At 38.5% G+C, this 14,232-nt stretch overlaps 1 protein-coding gene across 7 annotated transcripts in view; it reads left to right on the forward strand.

Moving 5' to 3' along the window:
- Positions 1-14,232, forward strand: part of RIMBP2 (RIMS binding protein 2) — a 494,357-nt gene that overhangs the window by 320,334 nt on the left and 159,791 nt on the right. For all 7 annotated transcript variants that reach the window (XM_051972604.1, XM_051972603.1, XM_051972606.1 and 4 more), the window contains exon 8: positions 9,597-9,686. In XM_051972604.1, the coding sequence (XP_051828564.1) occupies positions 9,597-9,686 (90 nt within the window). The remainder of the gene's footprint in view (positions 1-9,596; positions 9,687-14,232) is intronic.

Raw genomic sequence — 14,232 nt, forward strand, 5'->3', positions numbered from 1 at the left:
GAATTCAGAAGACATTGATTTAATCCTGCATGGCATTTACCAGCTATGTGTCCACATGGTCTCTCTGAGTCTCACTTTCCTCCTCTAGAAAATAATGGGGTAGGACTCAGAGATCTCTAAGCTTCCAGGTTGAAATCTGTGATCATCTTCTCTTTTACTCTTGAGATTCTGTGATTCTATGAATGTTCTTTCCTTTCCCCTGACTGAGTAGAGCCACAGAACTGGGTAACAAGCACCCATTTCTGAGCTCTGTGTTTGCTAGCCATTTATTAAATGGTCTCTGCGTTTACGATGCTGGTCTTCTGCTGAGTGGGCTATACCATGCCGATCTGGGCTCAAGCTGGCTCTGATGGCGTTACTCAGCAGCTGATTAGTAATATTTCTGACTCACTCCCAAATTGATACTAATCCTGTAAAATCTATTTTGCTACTTTTAAAAATACATTTGCTTATTATATTCACAGCTGTTCGGCAGCCATAACCAAGAGGCAGAGACTGTATTATGGACAGGAGAGTGTAACAAGGAGGTTCAGTGAAAAGAGCCTATTTGGATTCCATTCCCAGCTCAGGAGGAGGGAGTAGCAGAGTTCTCTAGAGGATAAAATATTAAATCTGGAAATAATAGACCTGGACTTGAATCCCAGTACTGCTGCTTACCAGCTATGTGATCAAGTTGATCTCCTTCTCTGGGCTTTCTCTGTAGCAGGGGTGAAGATCATCCCTAACTCATGAAGGAATTAATAGAGTTAGAAGATATCTTTTTGGCCATCTAATCTAATCTGTTTCTTTCTTTCTTTCTGTTTATCTATCTATCTATGAATCCCCTATTCATCATAGCTAACAAATAGTTTTTATATTAATGGGGAAGGAAGAAAAGAAGGAAAGAAATATTAAGTGATTACTATGAATTTTACAAATATTGTCTCCCTTGATCCCCAAACAACCTGGGGGGAGGGGTAAATGCTATTATAATTCCCATTATATAGATGATGAAACTGAGACAAATGGAGCTTACATGACTTGGCCAAGGTCACAGAACTCGTGTGACTCGTCTAGATTTGATGGAGGCTGGATTTGAATTCAGATCTTCTTGACTCTAGGCCCTGTGCTCTACCCAGTGAGAACTTCTACCTCAGTGGAACTCACAATTACCTGTAGAAAGGGAGCACCCAGTAAGGTTGGGGCAAACCCTTACCTGGCAGACTAAATCCTGAAAGGGACTTAGCACCCTAAATGAGTTAGTTAGCTGTAAGGAGGAGAAGTGGGGTTGTCTAAATTATTCATCCATTATTCCTGATTCTTTCCTCTGGAGCCAAGCAAGGTCAGTGCTCTTCTCCATGGCAGCCCTTCAAAGAGTTGAAGACAATTGTCTTGTACTTTCCTAAGCCTTCTCTGGTAGCTAAACACCATAGTTCCTTCTAGTAATCCTCATAGGGCATGAACTTGAATCTTTATCTCTCTTTATAGCCAATTCTACACCAAGCCAAGGTACCTATAGGAAAAGAGTATACCATTGAGGAAAAAAAAAGACAACCTCATAGTGGTACAAGCATCCACTGAAGAGAGGAAAAAGTTCACTTTTCTAGCTAAACATCTCACACCAAGTGAGTAATTAATTATAGAGAGAATGACAGTGCTTAGCACAGAATGTCTGGTATAGATTAGGTTCTTAATAAGTGTTTATTAATTGGTTATTAAGCACTTGTGATGTACAAAATACAAAAAGAAAACTAAGGCAGTCCCCATCTTCAAGGACTTCCCACTCTAATGAGGAATACACTAGAATGTAAGCTTCTTGAGGACAGGAACTTTCAATTTCACTTTTACTTTCTGCCTTCATATCCCTGCTATCTATTATGGTTCCTGGTATACAATAGGTGCTCAATAAATAATTGAAATTATAAGGAAGTCCAAGAGCCTTTTTATTCATTTTTTTTCATTTTAGTCATACATAATTAGTCATCTCTTAACGCTTAGAGTGTCTCCTTCCCAGAGTTCTTATGGGGGTATACTTTTGCTTCCTTAAAGTGCTCTAGAAATGCAGGTGGCCATGATTATTATATACACCCAGGGAAAGTGCCATAGCTCCAAAGATGCTTTCTGGACATCCAAAGTGTTAAGCAGTCTCTTGAGCTTTGGTCAGCAGACTTCTTGGGAAAGATTTTGTCCATCCAGACTTTCCCAGAGGAGCCCTGGTTGATCTTCAATTTTATGAGCCCACTCAATAAAAAAAGCTCCTTGAGGACTGGACTCCTTGCAATAAATTCCTCTTAATTGCTTCAGGCTTCATTTAATATCAAAGAGGGTTCAGTGTTCAATGGAAATGTCAGAAGCTTTACTAAGGTGGAGTTCCTTGAGGAAGCCTTTGGGAGAACAACGTTGGATGCATCTGCTGAGCATTGTCTCTTTGTGGTGAAAGTTTCTATTCACTAAGGATCTAGGAAAGGCTGCATTTTGGAGTCAAGAGGGTCTGAGTTCATAGCCTGTCCGATACTTATTATGTTACCTTAAACAAATTACTTAACTTTTCTGTGTCTCAATTTTATTTATTAAAAATGAACTCTATTTGCCTCAGTTTTCTCATCTGGAAAATGGGGATTATAATAGCATTTAGTCCTAAAGTCAGTTCCAGGTCCTGATTTATGGTTGACAGGTCATATTGAAGGTCAAGATGGTTGAAATGATTTGTCTCTGAAGTACATAGTAGGTAGCAGAGTCTGAATTCAAACTCAAGTCTTTCAACTTTAAATCTATTGATCTTTCCACTGACCAAGCTCCTCCTAGAAAGGAGGAAGTGGCACCAGATAGTCAGAACTGATAGGAAGGACATTCCAAATTGAGGAAATAGGTTGAATAAAAGAATGGAGATTTCTCTATCTCTATCTTTGTCTTTATTCCTGTCTCTCTTCTCTCCTGCTCTCTCAGTTATACCTTCTTTTGTTCTCTGGCATATAAAAGGGTTAATAAATATTGTTGACTAAGGGTGCTAGGCAGTACAGTGAATAGCATGCCAGGCCTTGAATGAGAAAGCCCTGAGTTCAAAATTTGATATCTGACACTTTCTAGCTGTGTGATCCTGAGAAAGTCACTTGATTGTTGTCTGCCTCAGTTTTCTCATTTGTAAAATGTGAATAATAATAGTACCTACCTCAAAATGTTGATTTTTTTTTGTTTTTGTTTTTTTGCTGAGGCAATTGGGGTTAAGTAATTTGCCCAGGGTCACACAGCTAGGAAGTATTAAATATTTGAGATCAGATTTGAACTCAGGTCCTCCTGACTTCAGGGCAGATCTACTGCGCCACCTAGCTACCCCCAAAATGTTGTTTTAAGGATCAAATGAGATAATTGTAAAGAAGTTAGCATAGTGTCTGGTGCATTATAAGCACTATATAAATGTCAGCTATTATTCTTTTTTCACTGGGTGCCATAAGGATGAAATTATCTGCTATATAACAAGTACACTTTGTAGATTTCCTACTGCTATATAAATGTGAACTTTTCTTGGTATCTTGACTAAATCACCTGCCCACTTCCCTTGATCTTGCTCTGGGATCAAAGAATCTTTATTTAAAGATGGAAGAGGATTCAGAGACTTTCTGGTCAAACCCCTTCATTTTGTAGGTGGGGAAACTGAGGCCCAGAGAAGTTGTCCAAGTTCGTACAGTCCTAAGATATAGTGACAGGAAGGCCCAGGACAAAACTAGCTTTTGATCACATACCCCATCTTCTAAATCCCTGCATTCTTGTAGTATTTGGTAGCCCGAGTCCTTCCTAGACAACGCTGCATTCTACCTCGGCATGCCCTCTCTAGAAAGCATACCATGAAATAGACCCTTCCTCCCTTTCATCTCAGGATTTGCGCAAATGACTGCTATCCAGCTGGTCATCATGGAGATGAAAAAGGCTTTGGAGTCAATAGTCCTGAATTCAAATTCCAGGTCCTCGGTTTACTTGCTACGTGGCCTTGGCCAAGTCCCACGCCCCTATGTGAGCCTCCATTTCTTATAAATTATGTGACTGTTTCAGTGAGCGATGGATTGATGTGTAGTCCACCTTGGTAATATAGACATCTTTTGGAGACACAAAAACCAAAAGCATGGTGTTAATAATGGGAACGTTAGGTACCCTGATATGACACAGACTCAGAGATATGTGTATATGTGTGTGTGTACATATATATCTAGAGACATATATACATATCAATAAATAGACAAATATAAATAAAATATTTACATAGAAATATAGGTGGATAGATATAGAGATTTTGAGAGATAGAGATATATACATATAGATAGATATAGCCATAAATAGATAAATCAATTTCTACTACTTGGAACTGGCCCTGATTTCAGTGCCTTCACATAGAAAATGGGGTTAATATTTATGTTAATGGAGAGTAATAGTAAGGGCTTGTCTGTGTCCAGTTCTCTCCCAGAAGAGTACAAAGGTCAGATGGTACTCAAATCTTACCAGTTATCTATTTCTTTTATTCTCCGATATCACGTCTTTGGTGTCCAACCCATTATGTTCATTCACTCTCAGAGCTACCACCCTGATTGTCTCTTCCTTGGATTATTGTAAATCGCTTCCTAATTGGTCTATTGCCTCTTCTCTCTCTGATCTGTTCTGTACAGTTAGAGGTGTCAGATTCAGTCCGCAAAACTCAAATGCCAGAGCAAACAGCTTAAGACATCATTGGGAGATATTTAGCAAAATGAATAAAAATACAGTACAAAATAGGTAATAATAATATGTAGTTTTCTAGGTTAACATGCAGATTCTAGATTCTTATATTGTTTAGTTTCCCCCATCTTTGTTTAAGTTTGACTCTAGGCTTTCTACAGCAAATTGCCAAATTGATATTCCAAAGTCTGACCATTATACTCGCCTGCTTTGGTGGTTCCCCATTGCTTCAAGGATTTCATACAGGTTTCACATTTTGGACTTTAAAGTGCTTCATGATTTGATTTCCTTATGTCTTTCTGCTATTTTCATATTATAGTCCAACACCTTTCTTTACATTGTAGCCAGATTGACCGGCTTACTCTTCACCATATATGGCATTTCTTTTCCCATCCCCATGCATTTGGATGAGCTAGATCTTATCCCATCTCACCTCCATCTTTTAAAACCATAGCTAAATTCAAGGCTTAGCTTAGGTACTCTTTCCTTCCAAAGGACTTTTTGATTCCTTCTTCCCCATTTTTAAGGCTTTTCCTAATTCCCATGTTTGAGAATTCTCCTTGCATATATGAAGTATTGTTCGGTCCTTTTTTCAGTCATGTCCTTCTTTTCATGACCACCTTTGGGGTTTTCTTGGGAAAGAGACTAGAATGGTTTACAATTTCATTCTCCATCTCATTTCATAGATGAGGCAACTGAAGCAAGCAGAGTGAAGTGACTTGTCTAGGATCACACAGTTAATATATATCTGAGACTGGATTTAAACTCAGGAAGATGAGTTTTTTTGAATCCAACCCCATTGCTCTATCCATTGTGTCACCTAACTGCCTCCATGAAGTATTATGAAAGTGTTTACTTTCATATGTTATTTTGTATTTATTTTCCATATAATTTATGTCTACTTATCTGCATCCATATTGTATTTCTCAAAGAATATAAGTACCTTGAGGACAGGCAGGGGTTATTACATTATTGTCTTTGTGTCTCCAGCCCCTGACTTAATTCTTGGCACATAGTAGGTGCTTAGGAAATATTTGTTGGATTGCATTCAAACTGAATTGAGATTCTAAACTTTCTTCTTCATTAGATTAAAAAAGCCAGGAAGCCATAATCATCCTGAGTGTTATATTTCAAGGTGCAAGAACAGTTTTTTTTTTTTGACAAAAGAAAAGCCTAATATTGAGAAGAGCTAATCTCTGTAGTTTCTCCTACCCTCATCTGTTTTTTTTTTTTTTTTTTAAGCAGAGATTTCTTCTTTATCACCATGGCACTGACCTGTTCTGAATCACTGTCTCAGCAACTCTGGGATATGGATGTAAAATCAACCTTAATTAGAAGGCATTCACATACAGTCAAGTGAAAGTAATATTCCCACCAACAGAGGATCCCAAAGGGGACACAAAGAATAGTGAAGAATAGATATGGGGATTTGCATTTTATAGAATTGATAGCCAACAGAGAGCCTATTCTGGACCCATAAAAAGCCTGTTATTCAGGCAAAAGCTTTTAGGTTTTATTAGATTCAAGAATTTCTTCCTCCTCTCCTTCTCACCCTTTTCTCTTTTCTTCTTTAATTCCTTTCTTCTTTTTTTCTCTTCCTTTCTCCCTTCCTTCCTTCCTTCCTTCTTTCTCTCTCTTTTTATCTTCTTGCTCTGCCTCTCTTCCATTTGTCTTTCTTTTCCTTTTTTTCTTCTCTTTCTCCCTTTCTATCATCCCTTCTTTAGCCACTCTTCTTTTCACCTTTTCCCTTTCCTTTTTCTCCCTCCTTTCCTCTCCTCCTTTCTACATCTTATCCTGCCCCTTCTCCCCACTTCACTTCCTCCCTCCTTTTCTTCATCTCCCTCCCCATTTTTCTTCTTGCTCTCTCCCTTCTTTCTGCTCCCCCTCTTCAGACAAAAGTGACAGTCTTGTTCCTCAATTAGCTTATGTTCCATTGGGAATACATATACACAAATAAGTATTGCAGAATCTAATATTTATTCCCATTCCCTTGCTACAATACCATTGTAAGTGATTGAACCTTTGGACTCATTACCCTAAGCCAACCATAAAGCCCATTCGATGGAGGAGTTAATTTATTGATCATTTCACTCCCACTCTGGATTGATCTGAGTTGTCTTGATTGATAGTGATTACAGACTCACTTACTTACTACACCAGGCTCCATACTGTCTACTTTGACCATCTCACCATTCCACTTGCCATAGAGAACATCCCCTCTGCTCCCACTTACCAATCCTTTCCCCTGCTGTAAGTACCTTCCTATACTGTACTTTGGGTACAGTAACCAAATGAATATTATTATGGCATCTGGAAAGGGCAGGCCCCTCTACTGCCCTTTGAATCAGTTCAATGTTCTCCTTATAAACCTCTTTCTCTGGCCATTATTCACCTATGTATATTGCCTTTTCTTATGAAAATGTACTACTATTCTTGAGAGCAGGAACTATCCCTGTTTTGTACGTTGTTTTTTGTCCTTCATTTTCAAAGAGGGATGACGTTCAGTGAATTGGATTTCAGTGAGGGAGGGCTGTGCAAGGTTACCTGCCTCACTTTACTCTTCAGAGGACCATCCGAGTCCAGTGGCAAGATATAGATCAGGACAACAGGAGATGGCCCTGGACACAGTGGGAGACTTTGGCCTTTTTACCCTAAGGTCTTTAACTGGTCTGTTTAACTGAGGCAACACTCATTCAGTGTTTAAGCATAGGTAGCAGTTGAGACAAAGAATCTCCTCTTTCACCTAATCCAAAATTCTAAATAAATGAATCTGAGAGGGGAAGACCCTTAGGGTTTCTGGGCAAGGCAGTAATGACTAGCACTTAGCAACCTGTTTGACACATAGTAGATGATAATTAATGCCTTTTTATTCAACCAGAAACTTCATATTTCCTGACGAGTTAACAACTCCTTAGCGTCATCCCCTATAGTGAAATGAAAAGGCTCAGGGGATCATAGATTTTTACGACCCTAAAAGCTGTCTAGTTCAATTTCATCACTTTTTACAGATAAGGAAACTGAGAAGCAAATGACTTCCAAGATCACCCAGATAGTAATAAATGTCAGAGACAGAAAGAACTCAGTTTGTCTGAAGCCACAGTCAGAGCTCTTTACACTAAGCCACATTGCCTACTCGAGGAGGCAGTGGTGAGATCCCAAGACTGAGAATAAGTCCCTAGTGTGAGTACGGACTTCCCTACTTATTAGCTGGTTTATTTTGGGTAAATCATATCATCTCTCTGAATCTCAGTTTCCTTCTCTATAAAACAGGAATAAAAATGTTTCCATTTTCTGATTCATTATGTTATGAGGAAAAAATACCCCCAATGAAAAATTAATTGACATTACACTGTGAGATCTTTGAGGGGGAGGCACTATCGTTTTATCTTTCTGCATATCCTCAGTGCTTAGCACAGTGCCTGAAATATATAATCAGTAAATGTTTATTGATTGATTGCTAGGTAATTAATGTAGATCTTTTACTGCTATATAAATCTGAGTTGTTATTATTGGTATCTAGGCCAAACTCCCCGGCTACCTTCCTTGAATTTCCTGTGGAGATCAGGGGATCACATACCTAGCAACAGAAGGAGCCTCAGAGACTTTTAAACCAATCTCTTCATTTTATATATGGAGAAACGGCAACTCGGAGACTGTAGGTGACTTGCCCAAGTTCATTCCAGTCAAAAGGGGAAAAGGCAGAATGACTTAATTTTTGCTCACCTGTCCCTTGAATTCTATCAAGAGTTGGCTAACTCAGCCCCTAGCTTTCTAGGAAGCTCAACCGTAACATTCTACCCAAGTTTGATTTCCCTTCATAGTTCGCCATGAAACAGACCTTCTTCTTTACCTTTTACTCCAGAATCTGGGAAAGCAACTATTATTACCTCATCATCAGGTTGTGAGAAGACTGCTAAATTTGTAGTTGATGGCTATGGATTCAAATTCCAAGCTTTTTATGATCTTAACCAAGTCTTGATATACTTCTAGAAATATTTGAGGGAACTAATGAATGCAGAATTCTTACATATACCTCTATAATGACATGGAATGCATGCTCTGCAATCTATAGAACAACATTTGTATGGTGAGTTAAGCTTTATAAAGTACTTTCACACATTATTTCATTTATGGTAGGTTGGTGGTACAGTGAATAGAGCCTGGAGTCAAGGAGACAAGGTCAATCAAACTTTGTTTGTCTCAGTTTACATTTAGTACACTTTCTTTGTTTTTTCCTTTTTTTTTTTTTACTTTTACTAAAAGGGAATTGATGATAGCTTTTATCTCACAGGGTTGTTGTGAGAATCAAAGGAGAATATTTGTAAATAATTTTATCATTAAATATATTGTATTTCAGTTGTGTTCATCTCTTTGGTCCCATTTGAATTATTTTTTTGGCAAAGATAGTGGAGCAGTTTGCCATTTCCTTCTGCAGCTCATTTTACAGATGAGCAAACTGAGGTCAACTGAGGTAAGGGACTTGCCTAGTATTATACAGCCAGTAAATGTCAGAGGCTGGATTTCATTTTAGGTCTTTTTTACTTTAGCTCTGATGTTCCATCCATTGTGCCACATAGCTATTTCCAAAAGCATACTAATAGATACTGTATAAGTGCTTAAGCCTTTCTTTCTTAAGTTATATATAATTCTGAGAAGTAGAAACTATAGGTCTTATCAACTCTATTTTACAAATGAGAAAAATAAAGTCCAGAGAAGTTAAGTGATTTGTCTAATGTCATATAGCTAGTCAGGAGTGTGATTTGAACTCAAAACATTACCTCTCCATTGCCTCTCATTTATACCACTCTGTTAATTTTGGCTATTATTGTTATTCTGACCACATCTCCCCATCCAGCTGACTTCGTAAGATCTGTACAAAAAGTGTCTCATGGAAAAATTGTATTCTCTCCTAGGAGCATGAACTGAAGGATGCTGCACAAGGGAAGAGTCGCCTGAGACTTCAGTATGCTAACCTTTCCCACAAGGCACTGCAATATGAGCAGGTAACCATGAGAATCGACTGACCTGATAAGGGGGGAAATCACCCTATATAACATAGCATATAGCTAGACACAAGGTCCAGAGTAAGGTCTTTATAGGAATTCTGTCAAAAAAAGTTTCTGATGTTATTGTTTTTCAATCAAGAAAAAAATTCATTTTTCTCCCTCCTACTCTCACTTTTTTAATGAGAAAAATAAAAAAAGAAAATAAAACTCTTGTAACAAAAATGTATGGTTGAACAAAATAATTCCCTCATTGGTTATATGTTTGTATATATGTCACACACACATTTATAGAAATAGATGATACATTGATACATGCATATATATATGTATGTATGTATGCATATGATCAGATCATCTAAAGTAACCAAATCTAGCACATAGCACAGTACTTAGCATATAGTAGGCACTTAATAAATGCTCATTGACTACCAGGTCTTCCTGACTCCAAGTTTGGCACTCTATCCGCTGTACCATCCAGCTGTCTCAGAATGATTTGAACCCAGGATAATTTTGGATGTGTAATATATTCATATTTTAATTACCTGACATTTATTTTGTTTAAATGAGGAAGGGATAGAAGAGAGAGAGAGATGGAAATAAAGACAGATGGCCAGAGGGACAGAGATAGAGACAGAAAGACAGAAACAGAGAGAAATAGATAGCAGTGTTTGAGGTGCCAGATCTAGAATCAGGAAGATCTTAACTTACTAGCTGGGTTTCTAAGTCACTTAACCTCTGTTTACTTCAACTTCCTAAACTGTAAAATAGGAATAATAACAGCAACTACCCCTCAAAGTTGTTGGGAAAATCAAGCGAGATAATAAGTGTAAAGTATTTAGCACAGCGCCCGGCACATAGTAGGTGCTATAGAAATGTGATGATGATGATGATGAAGGAAGAGGAGGAGAAAGAAAAGAAGCATACACATAAGCCCCAGCAGAAGAAGATATTGAAGATTTCAGTTTTGTCTTTGTCTTTGTATACCCAGTGTCTAGAACATGCTTAATGAAAGCCCGTTGATTGATATGATGATGTTATAAATACAAGCCCACACAGAGACACAATCAAAACATAAAAACTTGGCACTCAGTTATAGGGAAAATATCCATAAGACTATGGAGAGCTACCATTTCTTTCTACAGCATTCTGGCCCACCAGGTGCATTCCCCACAAAAATTCAGCGATGGAGAGGGGCTAAAAATTATTATCACCATCTAGGGACACTAACCGAGTCACAGAACCAAGCCTTGCTCACATGGCTATTAAGTATTCAAGCCAGCATTTGAACAAAAGGCTTCTCACTGTTCTTCCCAGAGTACCAGGCTACCTCTCAGGACTTCTGGGGGAACCCAATTATCCCAACATGCTACATTCACTTTGAAAGCCCTGTTTACAGTTTTAGATGTGCTCTTTTTTAGACAAGGTGGAAGATAACCTTAAACCAAAGGAACGAGTCTCTAATGGTAGAATTGCAGTTGTCAGAGACAGGCTGATATCTCTTGAGAGGGGAAGTTGGTGAGTCTCCATTCTTCATAAAAGACTTTGAATAGGCAAAATATTCTGCCAAAATAAACTCTAGACGGGGAAGCTGAGTCATCTTGCCTTTTCCTTTTTGGATGTCTAGCACCTAAATCGGATCATGTCCTCCCTCCCACAATTATCTTGTATTCATTCCATATGTTGTATATAGATGCACATGCATATATTTACATATATATATATATACACATGTATATATAGCTTCTGTATCTCATAGGTATATTTTTTGTTTCCTCTAATAAATTTTAAGTTCTTCGAGGGAAAGTACTATTTCACTATTGTTTTTATAATCCCCAGTGCCCGGCATCTTGGATGTGATCCATAAATGCTTGTTGATTGAGATAAAGGAGGTAGTCAGATTAAAAGCCATCGAAAAGAAACACTGCAGATATCAAGTTTAGCGATTATGGAAGAAATCAGTATAGAAATAAGATTTACAGACCATAAGTAAGTTCCTTGGGAACAGAGGCCGGTTTACAATCTTCACCATTGTATCCCTGTGTGCTTAATACATAGGAAATTAATAAGTGCTTATAAAATTATTGCTTGCTAGTTGGATTAAAATCACAATTCGCACTTTTAAGTTTTATTCTTTTATCCCTATAATCACACGTTTTAAAAATAAAAACCGTTTTGTTCAAGGCTGAGGAACACAGAGCATTTGCTCAGTAATGCTGCTCGGTAAATGTTTGGCAGTTGTCATTGGAACCGAGTCAGAGTTGTGAATAAGACCTCTTGGCAGGCTCACAGATTCCTTGCCTCCCTTCCTGGGGTCTGGCTCAGGTTCTCTAATAAAGCCCCCACACGTGCCATCATTTAACATCTCTGGCTCCACAGTCCGTACCTTGTACATCTCTTTCTTGTTTCTTCCTTAAAAAGGAAGTTTTGAAACTTGATCCCTCACTGAGACAGCCTTGTAAATAGAATCTGCTGGCACAGCTTTAAGGGAGTAGAAAGGGGCAGAGGCAGATAAAGAAAGATAGGACCCTGGAAAAATCAACAAGCAAAGCACTAAGTCAGCTAGAGCTTTTGTTTGATATTTTTTTTTCCTTTTCCAGGCTCATTTTTTTTTATTCCCCAATAGCTGGCAAAGAACAAAGGGCGGGGTCTACACCTCCAGATTAAAATGTCTGACCTCAATACTGGAGTTCTCTTTCAATCCGTTAGTTGTCAGATTGATCAACAAACATTTGTGTAGGCACTAGGGATAAAGAGACAAAAATGAAACAAACTCCTTCCCTCTAGGACTTTGTATTCTGGAAAAGCCTGACCTCTGCATTGTACATGGCAACAACAAGATTACACAATGAGCAATTCTGATGGATATGGCTCTCTTCAACAATGAGATGATTCAGGCCAGTTCCAAGAGAGCAAGAGAGCCATCTAACCCAGAGAGAGCACTGTGGGAACTGAGTGTAGATCACAACATAGCATTCTCACTCTTTTTGTTGTTGTTTGCATTTTCTTTTCTTTCATTTTTTTCTGTGTTGATTTGATTTTTCTGGTGCAGCAAGATAATTGTATAAATATGTATGCATATATTGGATTTAACATATTTCTACCATATTTAACATATATTGGACCACTTGCTATCTTAGGGAGGGGATGGAGGAAGGCGGGAAATTGGAACAGGAGGTTTTTCAAGGGTTAATGTTTTTTATTTGTTTGTTTGTTTTTGTTTTGTTTTGTTTTATTTGTTTGGTTTCTTTTGCTGAGGCAACTGGGGTTAAGTGACTTGCCCAGGATCACACAGCTAGGAAGTTATGTGTCTGAGACCAGATTTGAACTCAGATCCTGACTTCAGGACTGATGCTCTATCCATCGCACCACCTACCTGCCCCTGCAAGAGCTAATGTTAAAGAATTGTCCGTGCATGTGTTTTCATAAAGGGAAAAAGCCTGATCTCTGCAGGTGACTTCCTCTATATTCTGTAACTTCTTACATTAAACAGTTTATCAATAAACATTTGCTGAGTACCCACTATGTACCAGATATTGTGCTAGATGTTGTGGATTCAAAGGCAGAAATAAACAATTCCTACTCACAAAATGCCCACAGTGGAACCAAGAGAAATTCTGCTGCCTCACAGTCAATAAGCATTTATTAAGCACCTACTATATGCCAGGGACTAATTTTTTTTCTAAAAAGGCAAAAATAGTAAAGGTAAAACTGGAAGGAACTCAGAAGCTATCTAACCTACCCTTTCCTTCTCACCCCCAGCAATTTTACATATGAGAAAACTGACCTGTTCACATAAAAACATAAATAAATTAAAAACTTTGAGTTACCTGAGTCTGAGGGCAGCCTGGAGAGCTGTTGGAGTGCCAGGGAATACTCGCTCACCTAGTGCCAGCTTGGATTTGTGTAACAGCATTAACACTGTTTCAAGGACACACGGAAGCCTTCTGGAAGCTGGGGAAAGACGGGTCTTGGTTTCCACTGCCTACTTTACAATTTTTCACTGGTAGCGGAGCTTGAGAGAACAAAATTCATTATCGGGACTCTTAATTATGGATGCAAGAAAGTGCTTCTCCTGCCTCCTCCCTAAAGCCTGCATTGAGATAATTGGCATGCCGAGGCAAAGATGGAACATCGGACCATCTGAAATGTTCGGTGGCAGCTCCCCTGAGTCAGTCGCCTTGTCACATAGATGAAGGGAGGCAATCAAATTGAGTGTAAAGGATGGTGATATAAATAGGAAGTGGGTAGCTAAAATTTTAATAATCATGAAGTACCTCAAGGAGCTGATGGTTTGTCACTGGAAGTGCTTCTATCGCCTCAAATAGCAGCTCTTCCTTGAGTGTAGTGGGAACACAAGTTCCTATATCTGGAATTGGAAGGATCCTCTGAAGGTATCTTGTCTAAGCTCCTCATTGTAACAGATGAGTAAACTGAGGCCACTGGACTTCTGTGCACCCAGGCAGGTGTATTTTTTGAATTTCTGCATCAGAAATATTTGCCATCTTCTAAGAGATGACGCTGAACCAACTTAGCTTGGTTGGTC

The sequence above is a fragment of the Antechinus flavipes genome, chromosome 1 (assembly GCF_016432865.1).
Source record: "Antechinus flavipes isolate AdamAnt ecotype Samford, QLD, Australia chromosome 1, AdamAnt_v2, whole genome shotgun sequence".
Lineage (NCBI taxonomy): Eukaryota > Metazoa > Chordata > Mammalia > Dasyuromorphia > Dasyuridae > Antechinus > Antechinus flavipes.